The sequence below is a fragment of the Cucurbita pepo genome, chromosome LG19 (genome assembly GCF_002806865.2).
Source record: "Cucurbita pepo subsp. pepo cultivar mu-cu-16 chromosome LG19, ASM280686v2, whole genome shotgun sequence".
Lineage (NCBI taxonomy): Eukaryota > Viridiplantae > Streptophyta > Magnoliopsida > Cucurbitales > Cucurbitaceae > Cucurbita > Cucurbita pepo.
In genome coordinates this window covers 5,960,442-5,982,298 of record NC_036656.1, presented here as the reverse complement: position 1 = coordinate 5,982,298, position 21,857 = coordinate 5,960,442, and the positions used below count along the sequence as shown (strand labels likewise).

Sequence of the window (21,857 nt, the reverse complement as noted above, 5' to 3'; positions counted from 1 at the left end):
TCACACCAATACCTTCCCTTTATTTTGCAAATACAAAGGCACTATTTACCATGCAGCCAGAAACGTCATCTTCAGAGGAGTTGCAATTTCCACAAAGGAAAGAAGTTTGAAGCTTTAAACTGCTTGTGAATTGCTGCTGCTACTTAACAAATGAGGTATGGACACAGGTTATGATTCTCTTATTATCTCTGCCACTGAAGTAAGAAATTTAGATTGCATGGAGTTTGCATAAACTAAGGAATAGATTGAGTGTAGACATAGTCTTCATGTTCAAAAACACTCTCTTTTCTGCCTCCCCCCATTTTGCATTCATCACTAACATCTTGACACTTGGATCTTCCCTGTGTTTGCCCCTAATGTAAGAACCATCATTTAATACAGTATGAACTCAGAGAAAGAGAAAAACAGAGAGACAGGAAGAGAGGCTTACCAAATGGAAGGATTTAATGGAACCCACCACTAGTTCATTGGATTTTGCACGTCCATGCCCAACCAGAGCAAAGCAGAAGAAGAAAATCAGAAAGATAGTAAATCTTAGGGATCTCATTGAGTGGAGAAAGTTTTGCTGTCAAACTAGGAGTAAGTAGCGTTTTATAAGATGAAGAAGCTTCAGATCATGGGATTCAGAAACTAGACAGGCACCGACAAGACAAGATCTTGAAAGCTTCTTCAGACAAAAATATTATACTGGTACAACTAATTTCTGATCTTTTTGATAGATGTGCTTTTGTGAAATTGAGCTTGCTTTTGACCTGTCGCCTGATTCCTTGGCAGCGAAGCTCGACCCTCAAGGAAATGGGTTGGCTTTCTTGGTGCCTCTCTCGAATGCATCCATAAACAAAATGAAGGGAGCTGAGGTGCGTGGAAAGTTGCTATTAATTTGGTTTTATCTTCAAGATTCTCCGAGCTGTCACTTCTCTCTTGGTCTGGTTGCTGATCCACGCTCACGTTGCTAGCCACTCACTCGCCCCCCACCGCCAGCTACAGGTTCGACCTTTATTTTGTTAATTATTTTGCAAACCTATTGACTAAATACGGAACTCAAATGAATCATCTTAGAGCCTCAGATTATGAACAGGCAGTAGCTGCTGCTTACTTATACGATGCTATCTTCTGTCAATTAAATCACTTAGTACAGATCTTATGCAGAAAATTAAGAACAATATGACAGAATAATTTGGTCAATAGGAAAGTCACTTAAGATGCCATTTTCTGCCATTGAAATCACGTCGTGCAGATCTTATGTAGAAAATCGTGAACAATACAACCAATTGATTTGGTCAATATATTAGAAGAGTCACAATGTGATTGCATCTTTTTATAATCTCTATCCTTTACAGGGAATCATTTTATATGTGTGTGTGCGTGTTAGGTAATGTGCTACCATGGCCTTTTTTAAAGGGAAAGGAGTCTTAAATCCATATAATATTGCAAGTTGTGATATATATAGTATTTAAATAATGGATGGGTTTGTAAAATAAATTGTGAAAAATGTATTTACCTAGACTCCATTAACTACTCTGAACCTTGTTTATATATTCTGACATGACATTGAAATCCCCACTGCTTTAAATTGTTGATGGTTTTGCTTAAAGGCATTTAGTTACACGTTCTTGGAATTCTATTTCACCTTGGATAGAGCTTTTCCAGTTCTCCCAAATTTGGTCGACTTCTTCATTCTTAATTAAAAAAATTGCCTTTTTGGTAGAGTACAGAAACCTTAATTTTTGCTTGAACTGCCATAAGCCTGTTTGGAAGGAATCAAACTTATAATATTAATTACACATTGCTTGAGAAACCAGTTTTCTCATAGGTGGCTTGGGCCATACTTCTTGTGGAACCAAAAAATAATACTCTTGGAAATTTCCTATCATTATTTAGAGGACTGATTTCTTCTTTATCTAATCACCTTTTGCCCTGTTAATATCAAGAGTTTTATCAGATGAACTTGTGCATTTGTTGAACGTTCAGGGTAAGCAGGGTTTGGATGAAGGCAAGCTTATGAGAAAAAGAGGTGGGGGCACCTTTTTTACCCTAAAAAAGCCACAGAGTTGCCACTTGTAGATCTCTGGTGGATGGCTGTGTGCGTGTTCAAGAGAGAATGTGGCCAGCAATAAGGCCAAAACTGCCAGGTATTCTCCCTGTTCAATTTTCACAAAGGCCAAACTGGAAATGCAAATGTGATAAATTTTTAGTGTTTTTATATGGTCATTGTTTTTAATTATTGGTATTCTTTTTCAAATATATGTTCAAATGTTTGTAAATTACTTGAAAGTGCTTTTTTGAAAGAAAAAAAAATAACTTTTTTTTTTTTTAATTGTGGAAAAGTCGTATGAGTTAGTTTTAAATACTTTGTTAAGATGGTGAAAATTTTGATGCGAAGTTTGTTGATTAGACGAGTGTATATTTATTATAATTTTTAATTCAATATTGGAATATAACTTATATTTTTATTATAATAATTATTATACTATATATTCAATTTCAACTTTAAATTTTCAAGTTAAATTATTTATTTGAGTCATTGATGAAATACTTAAAATTAATCATGAACATATCTTATAAATTAAAGATAATGATAGAGACTTGTGTTTTGGCTTCTTCATTGACTTTAGACCATATAGGACAACTACATTTGTTTGTTTTTAGTATATTTCATTCATGATAATAATGAAAATTGTTGTCAAAATTGATATATTTGGTTAAGTTTTTGAAATTTGAATTGGTATACTTTTAATTTTTGAAATTTAAAAAATGATTATAAATGTTCGGTGAGGTGGATGGCCTTTACTAATTCTATATTATTTTTTCAGATTGCATGGATTTTTCTTTTACTCTTTCTTTTATCTCTCACTGGGTGTTATCGTCGACAATTATTAACCATCGGTCCGTGGACAATTATCTCTCTCTGGTTAGGTTTGATTTGGGTTTATAAGTGAGAAATAATATCTCTACCTGAATGAGGCATTTTGGAGAAGCTCAAAGCAAAGTCATGAGTGCTTATGCTCAAAGTGGACAGTATCATACCATTGTAGAGAGTCTGATTTCTAACAATCCTATGACAATTCATCTCTCTATATATATATTTGCTTCTGCTATGCCGTTAACAGCTTCTTTAGCTCCCATGTATTGGATGAAAGTCCCACATCGACTAATTTAGGGAATGATCATGGGTTTAATAAAAAAAAATACTATTTCCATTGGTGTGAGGTCTTTTGAGAGAAGTTCAAAACAAAGTCATGAGAACTCATGCCCAAAGTGGACAATATCATACTAATGTGGAGAGTCATGTTTATTTAACATCATGCACCCAAAAAGGCCATGCACCCAAAAAGGTTCGAAGAAGTTAAGTTAATCATTTAATAGTGATGGACTCAAAACTATTGAATGAGGATTGAGAGTTCCCGGGATCTCTAATCAGATGATCTAAATGTTGAGGATTGGGAGTCCCACATTAGTTAATTTAATAGAAAATCATGAGTTTATAAGTGAGGAATATTATTTCTGTTGGTATGAGATTTTTTGGAAAAGTTCAAAGCAAAACTAAAGGAGTCAAAGTGGACAATATCATACCATTGTGAATAATCGTGATTCCTAACCCCAAAAGGCAATATCATACAATTGTGGAGAGTCGTGATTCCTAACCCCAAAAGTCAATATCATACCATTGTGGAGAGTCGTGATTCGTAACACCGAAAGGCGATTTGGGGCGGAGAGTTGGCTCCGAAGACTCGGATTTTCCATTTGATTGGCTCGTTTCCGGGGGCGATGGAGGAAGAAGAAGCTGAGCCATGGGGAACGGTTGCTGAAACGACGAATCGCCGGTAGTTGGCAACGACGATAATACCCATCGGAGAAAATGAAGAGTTTGGAGAATGGACGGAGAGAGAGAAAATAAAGAATAAAAGGAATAAAAACAAAAAAGCCATGTAATCTAAGCGACCAATATCAAATTAGTCAAGTCATTAATTTCGATTATAATTATTTTTTCTTTTAAAAATTAATAATGGTGAAATTCATTTAGAATTCATTTCAAACTATTTTCAGAATTAAAAAAATATATATATTTTACCTTCTTTTATACAATAAAATTACAAGTCTAGAGTTTTATTTCACATTAAATGAAAGTTAAAAAAATGATAATTTTTTAAAAAAACTCAAACTTAAATGTTATAGATTAAATAAATAATTTAATATTAAAATAATCAATCAAGTGGAAATTCGAGTATAAATTGATTTATTATAATATATTGTCAACTGAAAAGTTAAAAGTTTAATTCCGCTGTCACACTTACTAGTGAACTCTAAAAAAAAAATGTCCAAACATAAAAATTTTAAAAATTAGAAACAAAAGAAGTTATCTAAAAAAAATAATAATAAATAAACCATCTAGTTCAACAATCAAATATATTTTCATAATAATATTTTCATCGACCATTTACAAAACGAACCGTTTATAGTTAAGACATTCGTAATTTTTTCAACGTTTTTTAAGGTAGATGGTTCAAATTTACAAATTTACCATCTCCAAATTAATAAAAATAAAATTAATATATAAAATTTAAATTTGGTGTGTAATAAATATTAGATGGGTGAGATATATTTGAAAAAATTAAGACAAAAATGAGAAACAAAATTTATGAAAATAAATCTAGGTCAATTATGGGACATTATTTGTCCAAGAAGTTGGATGTTTAAAAAGACATCTAGGTACTAGAAAAAGACAAGACATCTTGGTCTTTTTCAAAATATTAAAAAAGAAGAAAAAAAGAAGTAGAGGAAAAAGAAAAATTTAAATTTAACCGAGGAANTGTACAATTTACTTATTTTAGTAAATTTCCAAGAAAGAATTAGAAAAAGCAGAGGAATTTATTTGTTGTAATTGAAAGAAAAATAAAAACACTATTTTTGATAAGAAAAATATTAAGAAATTTTGCTTAGCTGTTATCCACCTCCATTACGATCAAAACCTCCATGATTATCTGCGGAACTGAAGGATAGAGAAACAGAGAACAACAACGAATCCTCTTAACGCCGGCTGATTCCTTCTCCCCTTCACCGGCACTGCCTTCGTCTTCTCAGTTCACCAGCCCTGACATCAACGACCAGTAGAAGAACAAGGAAGAAACAGGAAGCCGCCATCTCTGTTGACCTAAAATCTTCTTTCCTTTACTCTTTCTTGTACTGACGGCGTCGAGTCGGTGTTATTGTGGAGGTGAGAGCATGTGGAGCGACGGAGGAGAGTATCGGCGGGAGGAGAGGACAGAAGAATGGAGATGGATTCGGAGCCGGCGAGTTGTTTTGGAGCATTGTCCTTTTGTTTGACTGTGGTTTTACTTGGCTTTCACATCTGACCAAAACCGCCATTTTTAACGCTTTCTCTTTCTCTCTCTCTCTCTCTCTCTCTCTCTTCGTTGTCTGGATTCTGATGTACATATACGCTTCTATCTCAACTTTATCTCTCTTCTTTTCTTGACGTTCGGTCTGGTTCTAGGGTTTTGAGTACTCTTCTCTTCTAGTGTGGGCAAAATCCGTCGATGAATTATTAGGGTTTCCCACATTGTCACCAATGAATCTCGTTTCTTATTTATACCACGGAGTTTTCTCTGTTTACTTCGTTTATCTCCTTATCGTCTTGGTTTCCGCAGCCTCTGATTCTGAACTCAACTGCCTGCTTGAATTCAAGAAGGGGATTCAGAAAGATCCGCACAACTCGCTTCAGGGGAAGTGGGATTTGGCCTTTGTTTCGAACTCCGATGGTTGTCCTTTGTCCTGGACTGGCGTGTCTTGTGATGAGAACGGTAATGTGTCTGCAATTGTGCTGGACCATCTAGGCTTGGGCGGGGAGTTGAAGTTTCAGACTCTGATTGGGCTTAAGAGCCTTAAGAATTTGAGTCTTTCTGGGAATGATTTCACTGGAAGGCTTGTTCCAGCTCTTGGGACATTATATAGTCTGCAGCATTTGGATCTGTCTTTGAATAGATTTTACGGGCCGATCCCTGCGCGGATCAATGATCTTTACAATCTGAACTATCTTAATTTCTCTGTAAATCACTTCACTGGTGGGTTTCCAGTTGGTACATTAAATCTTAATCAGCTCAAGGTATTGGATTTACGCTCTAATCGACTTTATGGGAACATTGGCCTGTTGGTTTCCCAGCTGCGGAATGTTGAACATGTTGATTTAAGCGACAATGAGTTCTACGGTGGAGTTTCAGTTGGCTCCGGGAACATCTCTAGTCTGGCTAATACTTTGAAGAATTTCAACGTAAGTTTCAATAGATTGAATGGTGGGTTCTTTGACGCTGACTCTCTCATGTTATTTCGAAACTTGGTGCTTTTGGATATGGGACACAACCAGATTATAGGAGAATTGCCTTCATTTGGGGCCTTGCCTAATCTGCGGATTTTGAGGCTTGGTAATAATCTCTTATCCGGCTTGGTGCCTGGGGAACTGTTAAACAGGTCTTTGCAATTGGAGGAATTGGATCTTAGCGGCAATGCATTTACAGGTAAAGAATCGCTTTGTCTTACTATTTCCCCACTATTTATGGTTCACTGGAGATTGATTGACTGTTAGATGGTGCATTCAACTTAGATCTCCTATCATGGTTTTTATTTTCCTTTTTGATTTTTTTGGTGCTGTTTGGCCTGAAATCAGTAAGTCACATGAACGATGAAGTTGTGTTCATAGATAATCTAATTCAGTTCAACAGGTTTCAAGAAAGGATCATTTAGATTATCTTTCTTACTATATGATGAAGACTCTGTGACCAATTTTATTGTTTGATATGAACTCGAACTTTGATTTTCTGAACATACACTGTCATCTGTGACTATGTTTGTTACTTTTTTTGAACGCGATTCATTATTTGCCTTGCAGGTTCGATTCTTCACGTCAACTCGTCTACTTTGAAATTTTTGGATCTTTCATCCAACGCTTTATCTGGCGATATATCGATTATGCAGAATTGGGAAGCCAAATTTGAGATTCTTGATTTAAGTTCAAACAAATTCTCAGGAAGTTTCCCAAACTCAACTTCCTTCTTTGAGGGATTAAAGGTGCTTAATGTCAGAAATAATTTCTTAGTTGGCCCTTTGCCGTTTACATTGGGGAGCTCTCCTAGTATATCTGCTGTTGACTTCAGTTTAAATGCTCTTAGCGGTACGATCCCTGCTAGTTTCTTATCATCTGTTACCTTGATCAGCCTTAATCTTTCAGGAAACCGGTTTACGGGTCCCATTCCCCTTCAAGGCTCAAGTGTTAGTGAGTTGTTAGTTAAACCTTCAGACCTGCCAATGGAATATCTTGATCTATCCAATAATTCCTTGACTGGTGGGATTTCAGCTGAGATAGATAAGTTGGTGAGGCTCAAATTGCTAAATCTTGCCAAGAATGAATTATCAGGATCGCTTCCTGATCAATTGAACAGATTGAGTAACTTGGAGTATCTTGATTTATCAAACAACAAATTTACCGGTAAAATCCCGGATATGCTTCCCAATCTACTTGTTTTTAACGTGTCCTACAATGATCTCTCAGGTGACGTTCCAGAGAATTTAAGAAACTTCCCTATCTCATCATTTCGTCCGGGAAATGGTAAGCTTAGCTTACCAAAAGATATAGGTCCTCAGAACACGATTCCAAATAATTTCTCCGAGCCAGGAAGACATCGTACTCCTAAAGCTAACATCCAAATAGCTATTATTCTTGCCTCAGTTGGAGCAGTTGTGATGATTGTTTTTCTTTTACTGGCCTATCATAGAGCACAACTTAAAGATTTCCATGGAAGAAGTATATTTAGCAGCCAAGGTGCTGAGAGGGACATTAAGATAGAACATTTCGGGCCTTCTCTTTTCAAATTTCAACCAAACAATCAGCCTCCACCAACCTCTTCAAGTTTGTCAAATGACCATTTACTAACCTCCACTTCAAGATCATTATCAGGGCAAGCAGAATTCTTATCTGAGATTTCTGAACATGTTTTACCTGGAGGTGCTGCAACAAGTTCATCGATGATTATTCCTAATTTGCTCGACGATCATCCCGTTACTTCTGGGAAAAATTCCTCCCCAGATTCCCCACTATCTTCCTCACACCAGTTTGTCGATGGGCGTGAACAACCTGCGACACTAGATGTGTATTCACCAGATCGATTAGCTGGTGAATTGTTTTTTCTAGACAATTCACTGCTATTCACTGCTGAGGAATTATCCAGAGCTCCGGCTGAAGTTCTTGGTAGAAGCAGTCATGGAACACTATATAAAGCTACTCTCGATAGTGGACATATGCTCGCTGTTAAGTGGTTACGTGTCGGACTGGTCAAACATAAGAAGGAATTTGCCAAGGAAGTCAAAAAAATTGGATCAATGAGGCATAAAAGCATTGTTCCTTTACGAGCTTATTATTGGGGTCCCAGAGAACAAGAGCGGCTTCTTCTAGTTGACTATATTTTGGGAGATAGCTTAGCCTTACATCTTTACGGTAAGAGTGTTGGAACTTTCTTATCATGTTTGGATTCTTTTTTCCTATATATTTTACTGTTGCTGACTGTATGGAACTGCACTTGACCAGGATAGTTTCTTCTTTCAAATTAAACTGCTGAATTTTAGTGCCCGTCGTCCTGTGTAGTTGATAGTAAACGGTGCAAGATTCGACAAACTACTAAGAACTTTTAAACTCATCTTTGAAGGTGTTCCGATCTCTGTGCACCCGAATTTTGTACAGTTTTAATGGGATTTTTTGCTTTTATCTTTGAAAGAATGACCGTACAACAATTGAAAATGGCCTGTTTTGGATGCTGTCTCTATGTTCTTATTATACTTGTATCTTGGCAAGAATGTTTGGCCTGCGCTTGGCAACATGAATTCCTGCCAAGTTTGCAAGGAACTTGTGGATTTTTTTCTTAATAAACACTAGAATAGCGCGACCCTTCACGTGCTTGTATACGTCTTGCAGACGTATTTTCACTTGCAATCAGACTCTCTCCAAGACTACTACTGTGTGTTCTAATGATTCATTGTGTTTGTTTCGATTTTGGCAGAAACCACACCTCGAAGGTACTCTCGGTTGTCGTTCAGCCAGAGACTTAAAATTGCAGTGGAAGTCGCTCGCTGTCTGTTATATCTTCATGATAGGGGCCTCCCCCATGGAAACTTAAAGCCAACAAATATAATCTTGGCAGGCCGTGATTTTGATGCCCGCCTCACGGACTATGGCCTTCATCGCTTGATGACACCAGCAGGCATTGCGGAGCAGATACTAAATCTAGGAGCACTTGGATATTGTGCTCCAGAACTGGCTTGTGCGGCAAAACCTGGTCCATCTTTCAAGGCTGACATTTATTCATTTGGGGTGATTTTAATGGAGCTTTTAACCAAAAGAAGTGCAGGCGACATAATATCAGGCCAATCAGGGGCTGTAGATCTCACTGATTGGGTTCGTCTATGCGATCAAGAAGGACGAAGAATGGACTGCATAGACAGAGATATCGTCGTCGGAGAAGAAGAGCCTACGAAAGCCATGGATGAACTGCTGGGTGTGTCCCTCAGGTGCATTCTCCCTGTAAATGAGAGGCCTAACATCAGACAAGTCTTGGATGATTTATGCGCTATATCTGTTTGATCAATCTTCCATCATCCACCCACCTCCTCCTCTCCCCCCCCTTGTGTACATGCGTCTTGGAATTAGTTTTTTCGGCGTTCCTCGACCCAATTGTTTTTGCTTCCTATTTTTTACTTCGTATTTGTTTCAGCCTCCTGATTTTGGGCTAATTGTCACCATTTTTTTCTCTCCATGAAATTTTCTTGTAAATGGACAAGCCAAGCCAAGCCATCCATTGATTTTTTTTATCTTTTTCCCTACAAGGTTTCAGTTTGATGTTAATTGAAGAAAATGTTGCTCACTTTCAATGTCTGCCTCTTCTCATTTTCATTTCATCTGATCGAAGCTTTCTTCGTCTCCATCCCCACTTTCTATTCAATTCTAGGAACTTATAATAACGATCCTTAGTTCGTAGACGTATTATTCATATTTTAACATATATATGATTTAATAAATAAAATTCAACGGTTTGGGATTGTAAATAAAGTCCAGTTTTGGTAACAAAATTATAAGACTTTAGCTCCAATATAAACTTTTTGTAAATTTTATCATTAAAAAATCCATTATGTTATTTTATTTTTTAATCAAGGATCCCGAGCTTAATAATAAACTAACATAATTAAATGAAAAAAAAAGAACTGTCAACATAATAAAATAAGAATATATATTGGTTTTTGTTAACGGGGTTATCAACAAGTGGATCCGTGGCGCAATGGTAGCGCGTCTGACTCCAGATCAGAAGGTTGCGTGTTCGATTCACGTCGGGTTCAACTTTTTGTTTTTTTTTCGAACAATATTTTCTTAGTTCTGTTTCAGCCATGAGCTCCACTCCCATCGTCTGTGAGGATGGCCGTTGCGACCCGAGTGGTCTGCATTTCGACTCGACCCAAGAAAAAATCTGCGGCGAAGACGGACAAGTCGGAGGCTGAAGAACTGGTTCGCGGTTTAATTAGAAAGTTCAGCGACAAAGAACCATTGCTCAAGACATTGGACCAGTACACCTCGAGGTTCGCTATTCTTCCTATATGAACAATGAATTTGGGCCTCTGGGTGTTGATTTTTTAAGCTTTTTTTGCTGTTTGTTGAGTGCCAGAAGATGGGTAGTGATGAAATTATTCACAGGCAGAGTTGATTGATTTCAAGTTCTATTTGGCATGGATAGAGAATGGAGTGTCAATATTTCTGGGTGAGACTAAGCAAGCAAAATTCTGCTATTGAGAGAGGTCATTTGTGTTTTGATGATGTATTTCATTTTCAGGTCTTCAAGATGGATGATGGGGTTTATTCTAGACTAATATCTATTACGAGCAAGAAAGGGCCAAAATCATTGGGAAGGGAAACAAAACATTCTTTATAAGAGTGAAAACCTCTCCCTAGTAGACACGTTTTAAAACCATGAAGCTAGCGGCGATACGTAACGAGCCAAAACGGACAATATCTGCTATCAGTAGGTTTGCCCGGTTACAAGTGGTATTAGAGTCAAATATTAGGTTGTGTGCAACTCGATACTTCTGTTTACAATGTGATATCTTCATTCCGAGGACAAGTAAAGGCTTTGGCTAAAGTTCTTTGGTACTTCGAGAACATGAAGGGAATGGAACGATGTAAGCCAAACATTGTTACTTACAACATTCTTACCATAGCGTTTGTTCAAAGTGGAACAAGTTGATGCATTGTTTAAAGATCTTGACGAGAGCATTGATTTATATACACATAATGGAGTGTTGGATGCATATGGTAAAAAGGGGATGATCAAAGAGATGGAATCGATGCTTTTTCGTATGAAAAGCAATCAAATTAAACCCAGATATCATAACCTTTAACTCGTTTCTTTGAGTAAAGCAACACTAAACCTTAGTTATACACCTTGTACGAGTAGCACTTAATATGAGAGTAATCAAAATGTTGGATACAATACAAAAAGGTTGATAGAAATTTGAAATTTTACATTTGACAAGCTGTCAAGTGGCCTCAAATCAGAGCTAATCAATCCTCATCTGATTCTGCACATTAATTTATGTATTAGAAACATGCAGAAGTATGATAAATGTATATATACCCACCAACTTATTTGGCCTACATATTCACAGTTCCAAATTAAAGCGTCGAAATGCTCCATTGTCTACATATGACCTATATGTACGTACCATGTATTGCTTCCATGTTGTCTTCCTTATAAACACCAAGGGGGGATCCGTGTATAGATACAAGCATCTCACCGGGCTTTGGAAGCCTTCGGGTTCTCGGTGTCATTCCAATGGACAATCTTTGGTTACTTACCTATGAAAGTAGAACTAGTTAGCTTATTGTAGAATACACTAAATAAAAGCAAAATTAGACTCGAAGAAACAATTATCAAAACATGTTACTCGGATCTTTTTCAAAAGAGATAAAAAGACTTTTTTTTAAACAATTCCCCATAAGACCTCTTGAAGCTGAGTGTAAACTTCAAGATGTTTTCTAGTCATAGCCTTACTAACTTTTGTACTCGTTGGAATTCATTTTTGCACCTCCGGTCAAGACTTTCCCTGAATTGTTTTCTAAATTTCATTCTGTCAATCAAATTGTTTCTTTTATATATATATAATAATAATAATAACTTGAAATGAGATAAGCATTGAACATAAAAATAAAAATATCGTTAGACGAACACTACTCTCCAGAATGGTATGATATTGTCCACTTTGAGCTTAAGCTCTCATGGCTTTGCTTTGGGCTTCCCCAAAAGGCCTCACACGAATGGAGTTAGTATTCCTCACTTATAAACCCATGATCATTCCCTAAATTAGCCGAAGTGAGACTTCCAACATCCAATACCTCCCCTCGAACAAAGTGCGCCTCCCCTTAATCGAGGCTCGACTCCTTTGGAGTCTTAGTCATTTTTTTACTGCCTTCGAAGAGGCTTGGCTCCTTTTCTTTTGGAGTTCTTTGTTCGATATTTGAGAAGTTACCAATCTATTGGCACGACAAAGTTTAGGGCATGACTCTGATACCATATTAGACGAACACTACTCTCCACAATGGTATGATATTGTCCACTTTGAGCATAAGCTCTCATGGCTTTGCTTTGGGCTTCCCCAAAAGACCTCACACCAAAGAGTTAGTATTCCTCACTTATAAACCCATGATCATTCCCTAAATTAGCCGATATGGAACTTCCATCATCCAACAAATATGAATAATGGATAACAAGACGCTACCAATACAGTAACTTTGTTCCTTTGACCAAGACCACCACTATGTACCTAGATTTGAGTCAACAACAATGTAACAAATACTGGAAAATACCAATAACAGACAACTCTAGGGTATTAACAAGACAAAGTTAATGCAATAAGCGGTGTGCAAAAAACGTGAAGATTCTAACCCCAGGAGTTTGGAGAATATCTGTCATTCCAAGCATCATACTATCCGAGGGCTCTGCCTCCAAAACCTAAAAAGCAGGAATTATCAATAAATGTATCAGTCAATACCGAGCATCTTCTTATGAATGACCATCCGACGAGAAGACAATCTCAGCTTCACCAAATAAACAACATGAAACAAGAGACATAGCCAAACTTAAACAAATTTTGTGAGCTCACATGGTATCATTCATTTTACTGATCTAAAGAAAAGAATTTGAAGTAAACAGTTTAAGGTGTCAAACGCAATATTACTTACCAAGCTCGGAATTTGCAGGCTCTCAACATTGAAAGGATTTGTTTTCACTGCCACCAGTAGAGAAAATACGGTGATTTGCAGCAAACAAGCATCAAATAAGGGAGCATCTTAGCAGTTCGTTTTATGCACCATAATCCAAAATTTACATGTACCTGATTTACTGGAAAATTCAAATCCATTTAAAGATCGCATTCCAGCAGAGTAGTTAGGATAAGCTATGGACAGACGATGTAAGAGAGAAGCGTGTACATCCATTCCATCAATTGGATTGGCGCGTAATTCACTTTCAGTTTCCTTCCGCTGTACTTCAATTTCTCCTACTTCGCCTTTTCCAGAAATGGACAAGTTTGGAAGTTTCTCCTTGAAAAATTGCAATAGAGGAGTTTGCAATTGCTCTTTGTTGAAATACGAACGAAGCAACCGCAATTCAGTAATCAAACGCTCGATCTCCACATCCCGAATGGCGCGAATTGCAGCAGCATGTCGTTCAACTATACACAAATGAAGGCAAAAGCAGCGAGAAAATATAAATTCAATGAACAATTGTCATTGAAAGAGACACACAACAATTTTCCTTCCCAAAATTAAGTGAAAAAAAGAATCAATTTCAACATACCGTCCTCGTCAGAAACCAAAGGTGCTTGCTCCTCACTTTTTAACTCATTTTCTGCTTCGTCCTTTTCTTTTTCCCTAGGGCTAGTCTTCTTAACAGTTTTCTTCGCCTTTCGCCTTGCCATGTTCAGCAACAATTCTCTCTTGAATCCTTTCGACTACTCACTTCGCGGCATTCTTAAACGAATCCATACACTTTGTCACTGGATTTTCATAAATTGAAAACAGAACAAAAACTTCCAAACCCCTAGATGTAGTGCATAATGACAGTAATTGGAGTTCGCAGTGGTAATTGACATAAACAAATACAAATTAAACTCAAATAACCTGAATTTCTACCAATTGGTTTCCAAAACTTGACGAAACCTAACCACTGGAGACAGGAATATTGGATTAAACCGTGCCGGTGTACCGCCGCGAAATAGGTGTTCTCCTCTTCCGCTCCGGCCGAGGAGCGAGTTAAGACGTGGGGAAAATCGGGCGGGGAAAGATATTAATTTGAATGGAATAATGAATAGAACGGATATTATAATGGGCCCAAACTGGGCCGCGTCAAGAAGCCCAAACTAAATTCAGTCCAACCAAGTAATATAAAAATAAAAATTCGAAAGTATTACACAATTTTTTTTTTAAATAATTAATTATTAAAGTGAAAGGTTGGAACTTTACGGATTTTAAAATTGCAGAAACGGGTCGGGTCGGGTCGGGTCCATTCTCTTAAATAAATAAAAAACATGAAATATTCTGTTTGTCGTTTAATTTTATTTGATAGTCCCAATACTCCTGAAATATATTATTTAATTGTCATGCACTTAAAAGAATAATATTCTTAATTTAAACTTAATTATTTAGTAAGAAGAAAATATTAAATTCATATAATATTAATAACTCAATATATTTAATATTTGATGGATAACCTTTGATTATTTATTTTTTAGTTTTTAAAAATTATGTTTTTTTTTATTTGATCATTTTAAATAAATTGTAAAAAATAAAAATAAATAATAAAATTTATCTATTTAAAACTGAAGTCCAAACGGGCCAAAATCAAGAACAAAAAAAAAATATTTAAACCAAAAAAACGTTTCTTTAAATAATTTCATAAAAATGAAAAAGAGTTATTTAAACTGTTCAAAGTTCACGAGCCATAAAAATGGCGGCAAGATAGAGGAAGAATCGGTTAATGGCTCTTCCCCTCTGGATACTGAGGATCATGGCTCGGCCCCTTGAAATTTCGGAACCTGATCTCAAACGAACAGCGGGAGAAACGTGGAGCGCAGAAATTAGAAGGTAAAGTAAACTTCCACGAAGTCGCTTTATTGGAATTCTGGTCCCTAATCTCTGTTCATTTGATCAAAAACAGCTACCATAGATTGTCATCAAAGTCGTCGATTATGAAAAGGACTCATCCGTTCCTATTTTTCGCCCAATTCAATGTAAGTATCTCACTGCGATTATTGTTTTTTTCTTTTTTCTCTCTTAAACTGGCAGGAAAATCAAAGCTGATGCTGAATTAAACGACGGCGAAAACGAGAAAACATCAGGAAAAGGTGGATTCGAGCTCATTCGTCTTATTTAGCCAATAAATGCCAAGTGAGTAACGTGCGACGCCCCTTTTCTAAAACTGTTTGATCGATCAATTCTCACGGGCTCTGTGCTTTATATTCAATGATGGACACTTGGAATTTGGATAGGTTTTCAAAAAGTAGAAGTTCTCTTTTGAGAAAACTGATAAGAATTTATTAGAATAGTTGAATGTATCCTACTGGTGTTCGATCATCTGGATAGTTACCTCATAATAATCGTTGGATGTAAATTCAATATTTTGCATGCAATTAATTACTATTAGATATACATTTAAGGTACTTCTTTATGTACATCTGATCCAACCGTAAAATCGGACGATCACATTGTGACGATCTTATCAAATAATTAGTCGTATGAGCATCTTTGTTTCTCTCTATATTCATATGCTCTGTTCCCATCTCTCTAAGCATCCCTCTCTTTCTAAGCCTCCTCTTTCACTTGTTCTAATCATCCCATCTCTATGGTAACTTCTTCCTTCAGAAAAACTGTTCGGATTTGTCATTTTTTAAGAAGGTAGATTCTACCAAAAATTGTGTTCCAACTTACTACCAAACAAGAATTTCCATATCAAATCCAGTTTTCAAATTCTTCTGCCAAATAAACTTCTAAAGTCAGCAAATACACCAATATCTTTAGTTGTATATTCTATTTAAGCTTGTACTCTTCCAGCCACGAACAAAACAATGGCCAAAGGAACCGTGTTTCACGATATAGATACCAAAATCATTTGATTTATTTACCTGCTGGCATAATTTTTTATTCATCGTCGAATGTGCTGATTTAAAAAAAGTATGTTTTTTTTTAAAAGAAGTGTTTTTCCTGTGAGATGTTTTTTAATCATACTTTGACTGGCCAGAAACTGTCGGTCGATGTATATGCTATTGTTGGTGATTTACATTTTTTATTTTGGTTATAAATCAAGCTGATTAGTAGTATTGACTGAGAAATCAAAACTGGTTTGCATTTGTGGCTGCAGCAATGTTGATGCGGTGGCTTATAATTGTTCTTGTTTCTATTGCGCTGCTGACTCCCACTTCCATTGCTCGGCCTGAGGTTATTGTTGCAAGCCATGGTGCTGTTGCCGCAGATGACTCTCGATGCTCCAGAATTGGTATGGATGTTCTACGGGAAGGAGGCCATGCAGTTGATGCTTCGGTTGCTACTGCTCTTTGCTTGGGGGTTGTAAGTTCCGCATCAAGTGGCATTGGTGGAGGAGCCTTTATGCTGATCAGGTCGGCCAGTGGAAAATCTCAGGCTTTCGATATGAGGGAGACTGCACCTTTGCTTGCTCATGAGGTCCTGTAACTTGACTCCACTTGTTTCATTTCCTTTGTTAGATTTTCCAATTTAATCTGTTTTCTAAGGAAGAAAGAAGGACCATAACCATATAATCTTGCTCATTTAATTGTTATTGGAAATCTCGTACTGTTCATTTATCTCTGAAGTTAAAATTTGTGATAGTGCATTGGGCGTTTGGTGGCGCTAAAAATGTCAGCTACCAGTTAACATTACGAAGCCTTCTGTTCTTATGGCTTAAGCTCTTGGGTCTAATGCTGATGAGAATTGAGATATAATGGTGTCTGTTAATTCCTGTCTTCATTATCTTGTGAATCTGATTGGTCCCTGTTTTTCTGAACATTTTTTTATACTTGTACGAACATATTCTTAAAAAGTCTTGTGGGTGACATTTGGTCACAATTTGATGGTACTTCATTTATCCAAGTGTCATCATTCAATAAGTCTCTTAAATCTCTTTTCACATATGAACAGAATATGTATGCTAGCAATGCTGCATCGAAAGCAGTCGGAGCCCTTTCCATTGCCGTTCCAGGGGAACTTGCTGGACTTCACGAAGCTTGGAAACAATATGGAAAGCTTCCATGGGCAAGGCTTGTTCAACCAGCTGAACGTCTTGCTCGTTTGGGGTTTAAAATATCTCCATACCTTCATATGCAGATGGTTAAAACAGAAGCAGGAATCTTGGGAGATGAAGGACTCAGGAACTTGTTTACATCAGGCGGAAAATTGTTGAAACCGGGAGATGTTATCCGCAACAAGAAACTTGCACAAACTCTAAGAACTATTTCTAGATTTGGTGTCCAGGCCTTCTATAATGGATCGATTGGAGTTAACTTGATAAGAGATGTCAGGAAGCTTGGAGGGATACTGTCAATGAAGGACTTGCAGAGCTATCGAGTTAAAATAAGTGTCCCCATCTCAGCCCGTACAATGGGTCATGAGATAATCACCATGCCTCCTCCTTCAGGAGGTTCTGGATTGATCCTTGTAAGTTTTTTGTCTCGAGAAGCAGTTGTTTTTTAAGTTTATTTTGTTAGTAATAACATATTCTGCTGCAGATGCTTAATATTCTGGCTCAATATAAACTGCCTTCAGGGCTTATGGGCCCTCTTGGCATCCATCGGGAGATTGAAGCATTGAAACATGTAGCAGCCGTGAGAACTAACCTTGGCGACCCCAATTTCTACAATGTCTCCAAAGTTCTTTCCGACATGCTTTCGCCCAAGTTTGCTAGAAAGTTAAAGAAAACCATCAATGACAACAGGACTTTTGATCCAAGCCATTACGGCGGCAGGTTGGCGCTCCTTCATATATTACTTCACTTTCCCTCGTTTGTATTTCCTTTCTGTTCTAGCATATCTTTGTGAAACCTTTCCAAGTCTTTCCTCTTTATCGTGTGTTCTAACAGATGGAATCCAATTTACGACCATGGCACCAGTCATTTGTCGGTCGTCGATGGAGAACGAAACGCTGTCTCCATGACTACCACTGTGAACTACTATTTTGGAGCAGTGATACTCTCCCCAAGTACTGGAATAATCTTGAACAATGAAATGGATGATTTTTCTGTCCCTGCTAATGTTTCTGCTAATACACTCCCGCCAGCACCATCCAATTTCATCAGGCCAGGGAAAAGGCCATTATCATCCATGTCTCCGGCTATTGTCCTGAAGGTCCTTTTTTCCTTCTAATTTCTCTCATTTTTTGCTTTAGAAGTGTCTTATGAATTGAAAAGTTTTTTGGAATTCTTGCACAGAATGGACAGCTGAAAGGTGTGGTAGGTGCAAGTGGAGGAGGCTTCATCATTGCAGGAACAGCAGAGGTTGTGTTGAATCATTTTGCAAAAGGAATGGATCCGTTCTCATCTGTGATGGCTCCCAGAGTTTATCATCGGGTTTGTTTTATAGCTTCCCTTCTCTATCTCATATCGTTTCTCTTAGGAACCATGACTCTCCATAATGGTATAATATTGTCTAGTTTGAACATAAGCTCTTGTGGTTTTGCTTTTGGTTTTTCAAAAAAGTTTCATACCAATAGAGATAATATTTCTTGGTTATGGATCATTTTCTTAATTAGCCAATATGGGACTCCCTCCCAACAATCCTTAACATTTCCGCGTCAATTCACCTAATTCAGAGATTCTTACACTGCTAGTAGTCATTTGGAAAGTAAAGTGCAATCTGAACATTGGAAACTAATACAAATTGTTCAAAACAAACAGCTGATTCCAAACGTTTTGACCTATGAGAACTGGACAACCGTGTCAGGAGACCATTTTGAAGTTCCTGCTCAAACAAGGGCAGCCCTTGCTAAGAAGGGTCATGTCTTAGAAGGCCTTGCAGGAGGGACAATTTGCCAGTTCATTGTTCAAAATTTTGGCTCACCAAGACAAGGTGGTGCCGTGGGGAAGCTCGTAGCGGTAAGTGATCCCCGGAAGGGTGGAGCTCCTGCTGGCTTTTGATATTGTAAACCGTTGGATTTCTTTTCAGCTCCCATTTACGTTAGCTGAATGGTTTCTCTTAGCTTTTTTTAGAAAAGTTGTTGAAACACTTCTATGCATTATGGAAATAATAGTTCAAGTTTAATCTTGTAGGATTATGACTCTAAACACAGGTAAAGTTGGGTTGAAAATACTTGATGATGTATTAAAAGGCTTAAGGAATCCTTAAGCTGTAACGACCTAGATGTACAGCTAGCAAATATTGTCCTATTTTGGCTTTTCCTTTTGGACCTAGATGTACGGCTAGCAAATATTGTCCTATTTTGGCTTTTCCTTCTGGGCTTCCTTTCAAGGCTTTAAAACGCGTCTGTTAGGAGAAGGTTTCCACTTTGAGCTTTTCCTTTCGTTCAAAGCTTTAAAAAGCGTCTGTTAGGGGAGGTTTCTACTTTGGGCTTTTCCTTTCGTTCAAGGCTTTAAAAATGCGTCTCTTAGGGGAAGGTTTCCACTTTGGGCTTTTCCTTTCATTCAAGGCTCATTCAAGGCTTTAAAACGCGTCTGTTAGGAGAAGGTTTCTACTTTGGGTTTTTCCTTTCGTTCAAGGCTTTAAAACGCTTATGTTAGGAGAAGGTTTCTACTTTGGGCTTTTCCTTTCGTTCAAGGCGGAGAAGGTTTCTACTTTGGGCTTTTCCTTTCGTTCAAGGCGGAGAAGGTTTCTACTTTGGGCTTTTCCTTTCGTTCAAGGCGCGTCTGTTAGGGGAAGGTTTCCACTTTGGGCTTTTTTTCCTTTCAAGCTTCCCCTCAAGGCTCAAGGCTTTAAAACGTGTGAAGGTTTCCACACCCTCGTAGACATCACATAAGCATGGATAAAAATATCACTTTTTTTTATTTTTATCTTAATAATATTTTCAAAGTCAAAATGGTTGTTTATAATTTCAAATAATAGAAATCACTAATTAATTTTAGAATATTAATAAATAAATGGGTAGAATTGATTAACTAATTAATTAAATCAAAAGAAACTAATATATCATTAGATAAATTACAAATTTTATTAGATGATTTTAGGTTAATTAAATCTATTAAACATACCATTAGAGAATATGGGCTAATTAAAAGGAAGTTGTAGAAAATATTACACAATCGTCAAGGGAAGGGTTTGAGATTAGTGATCAGACCCGTCCCTAGGGTTTAGAGATTAGAGATTCAGATGGTCCGTTCACTCTCAAATAATCAAGAAAGCCCTTCATCTTGGCGTGTGTAGTTGTTGAAGAATCTTACGACGTTCTATGCCGAAACTGGGTCATTCAGCGATGCGCACCATGTGTTCGATGAAATGTCCGTTAAGAACATTCTCAACAATTTGATCTCTGCGTATGCCAAATAGGGCAATTTCGATGCGTCGTCGCGTCGCCTTCTACATGAAATGCCTGATTGCGATCCCGTTTCTTGGATGAGATTAGGTGTTTTAGATGAGATGATGCCATTTGGATGTTTGCTAAGATGATTTCTGAGAGAGTCTCACCGTCTCAATTCACGGTTGGTAATGTTCTTTCTTCCTGCGCGGCAAATCACGGTTTAGACGTTGGTGGGAAGGAAGATTCATTCATTTGTTGTTCAACTCGGACTCGGTAGCTGTGCTTCTGTTGCGACTTCCCTGCTGAATATGTACGCAAAATGTGGAGATCCAGTTGTTTTTAACAGGATGATGCTGAAGAACATTTCAACTTGGAATGATTTGATTTCATTGTACATGCAATCTGGGCATAGTTTCTTGGAATTCGATGATTTCAGGGTATGATAAGTTCACCTTGACTAGCGTTTTATCATATGTTTACATGCTTATGTTATAAGAACAGAAACTGAAACTTCTGAAGCAGTTGGCAATGCTTTGATATCAAATGTATGCAGAGTCAGGTGGGGTTGAAATAGCTAGACTGATTATTGAGCGTAACAGGACTTCAATTGAGAATTATGAAAAACCCAGTTTGTAATGACTGCCATTCTGCTATAAAGTTCATCTCCAAGCTTGTAGGAAGGGAAATCTCTCTTAGTGATGCTACTCGGTTTCACCATTTTAAGAATGGTTCCTGTTCTTGTCAAGACTACCGGTAGCCATGGAAACTTCTTCTGTGAGATCCCGAGAGAAAATCTAAAGAGAACAATATTTGATACATAAAGTCAAGGCCTATTGTTGTTGTTCCTGCAAAGCCTACCCAAAGGTTCAGGGCGAAATTGTGGCGATTTTGTATTTCTACGACAAGCTCTACAGCACCCACGATTTCCAGTAGTAAGTCGTCGGCATATCGCGCGCAATTAACATTCTTAAGACTAAAGAGGCGGGGGGAAACAGGGGAAAACTCTAAGTTCCTGCATGAGAAAACCAGGTATGTCCTTCCTATGTTGTTTTTGGAAGTTCGATTTTATGGTAGAAATCTGCCTAAACTGGACTGGAGTGCGGATAATTGGGCCTGAGTTTGGAAAGGCCCATACCACAGTCTTGGCCCATCGGTTTTTCTAAAATTAATTAAATATCTTTATTTTATTCATTAATATAAAATTAATTTATTATCAACAACTACGAATTCCTTGAAGACCGAGTCTGATCTGATGACACTATTTTTTCTTTTATTTTTAATTTGATTTTTTTTTTTT

The 21,857-nt window shown here is 37.3% G+C and overlaps 3 protein-coding genes, 1 long non-coding RNA gene and 1 other non-coding gene across 7 annotated transcripts; 4 read left to right on the top strand and 1 right to left on the bottom strand.

Moving 5' to 3' along the window:
- Positions 1-83: 83 nt before the first annotated feature.
- On the top strand, positions 84-3,111 carry LOC111781344. Its single transcript, XR_002812970.1, has 4 exons — positions 84-155; positions 382-987; positions 1,972-2,132; positions 2,814-3,111. It is a non-coding gene; the product is annotated as an uncharacterized LOC111781344 (long non-coding RNA).
- Positions 3,112-4,904: 1,793 nt separating this feature from the next.
- Positions 4,905-9,912, top strand: LOC111781449 (probable inactive receptor kinase At5g10020). Its single transcript, XM_023662033.1, has 3 exons — positions 4,905-6,512; positions 6,884-8,485; positions 9,045-9,912. The coding sequence occupies exons 1-3, from the start codon at positions 5,570-5,572 to the stop codon at positions 9,623-9,625; spliced, it is 3,126 nt and encodes a 1,041-aa protein (XP_023517801.1). The 5' UTR covers positions 4,905-5,569; the 3' UTR covers positions 9,626-9,912.
- Positions 9,913-10,302: 390 nt separating this feature from the next.
- Positions 10,303-10,374, top strand: TRNAW-CCA. Its single transcript has one exon. It is a non-coding gene; the product is annotated as a tRNA-Trp (tRNA).
- A 1,015-nt stretch (positions 10,375-11,389) lies between these two features.
- On the bottom strand, positions 11,390-14,309 carry LOC111781838 (the record flags this gene model as incomplete). The annotated part of the gene is given in 6 exon segments (XM_023662551.1): positions 11,390-11,607; positions 11,752-11,884; positions 12,972-13,037; positions 13,268-13,314; positions 13,420-13,758; positions 13,884-14,309. Coding segments are annotated over 6 exon segments (723 nt in total). The 3' UTR covers positions 11,390-11,590.
- Positions 14,310-15,002: 693 nt separating this feature from the next.
- Positions 15,003-19,398, top strand: LOC111781258 (glutathione hydrolase 1). Of its 3 annotated transcripts, XM_023661754.1 has the most exons (8): positions 15,003-15,169; positions 15,243-15,472; positions 16,443-16,762; positions 17,237-17,752; positions 17,824-18,059; positions 18,174-18,438; positions 18,522-18,659; positions 18,987-19,398. In XM_023661754.1, the coding sequence occupies exons 2-8, from the start codon at positions 15,466-15,468 to the stop codon at positions 19,224-19,226; spliced, it is 1,722 nt and encodes a 573-aa protein (XP_023517522.1). In that variant the 5' UTR covers positions 15,003-15,169; positions 15,243-15,465; the 3' UTR covers positions 19,227-19,398. The 3 variants fall into 3 exon arrangements, with proteins under 3 accessions (XP_023517522.1, XP_023517523.1, XP_023517524.1); XM_023661755.1 differs by lacking the exons at positions 15,003-15,169; positions 15,243-15,472 and adding an exon at positions 15,852-15,929; XM_023661756.1 differs by lacking the exons at positions 15,003-15,169; positions 15,243-15,472 and adding an exon at positions 15,890-15,979.
- The last annotated feature ends 2,459 nt before the right edge of the window (positions 19,399-21,857 follow it).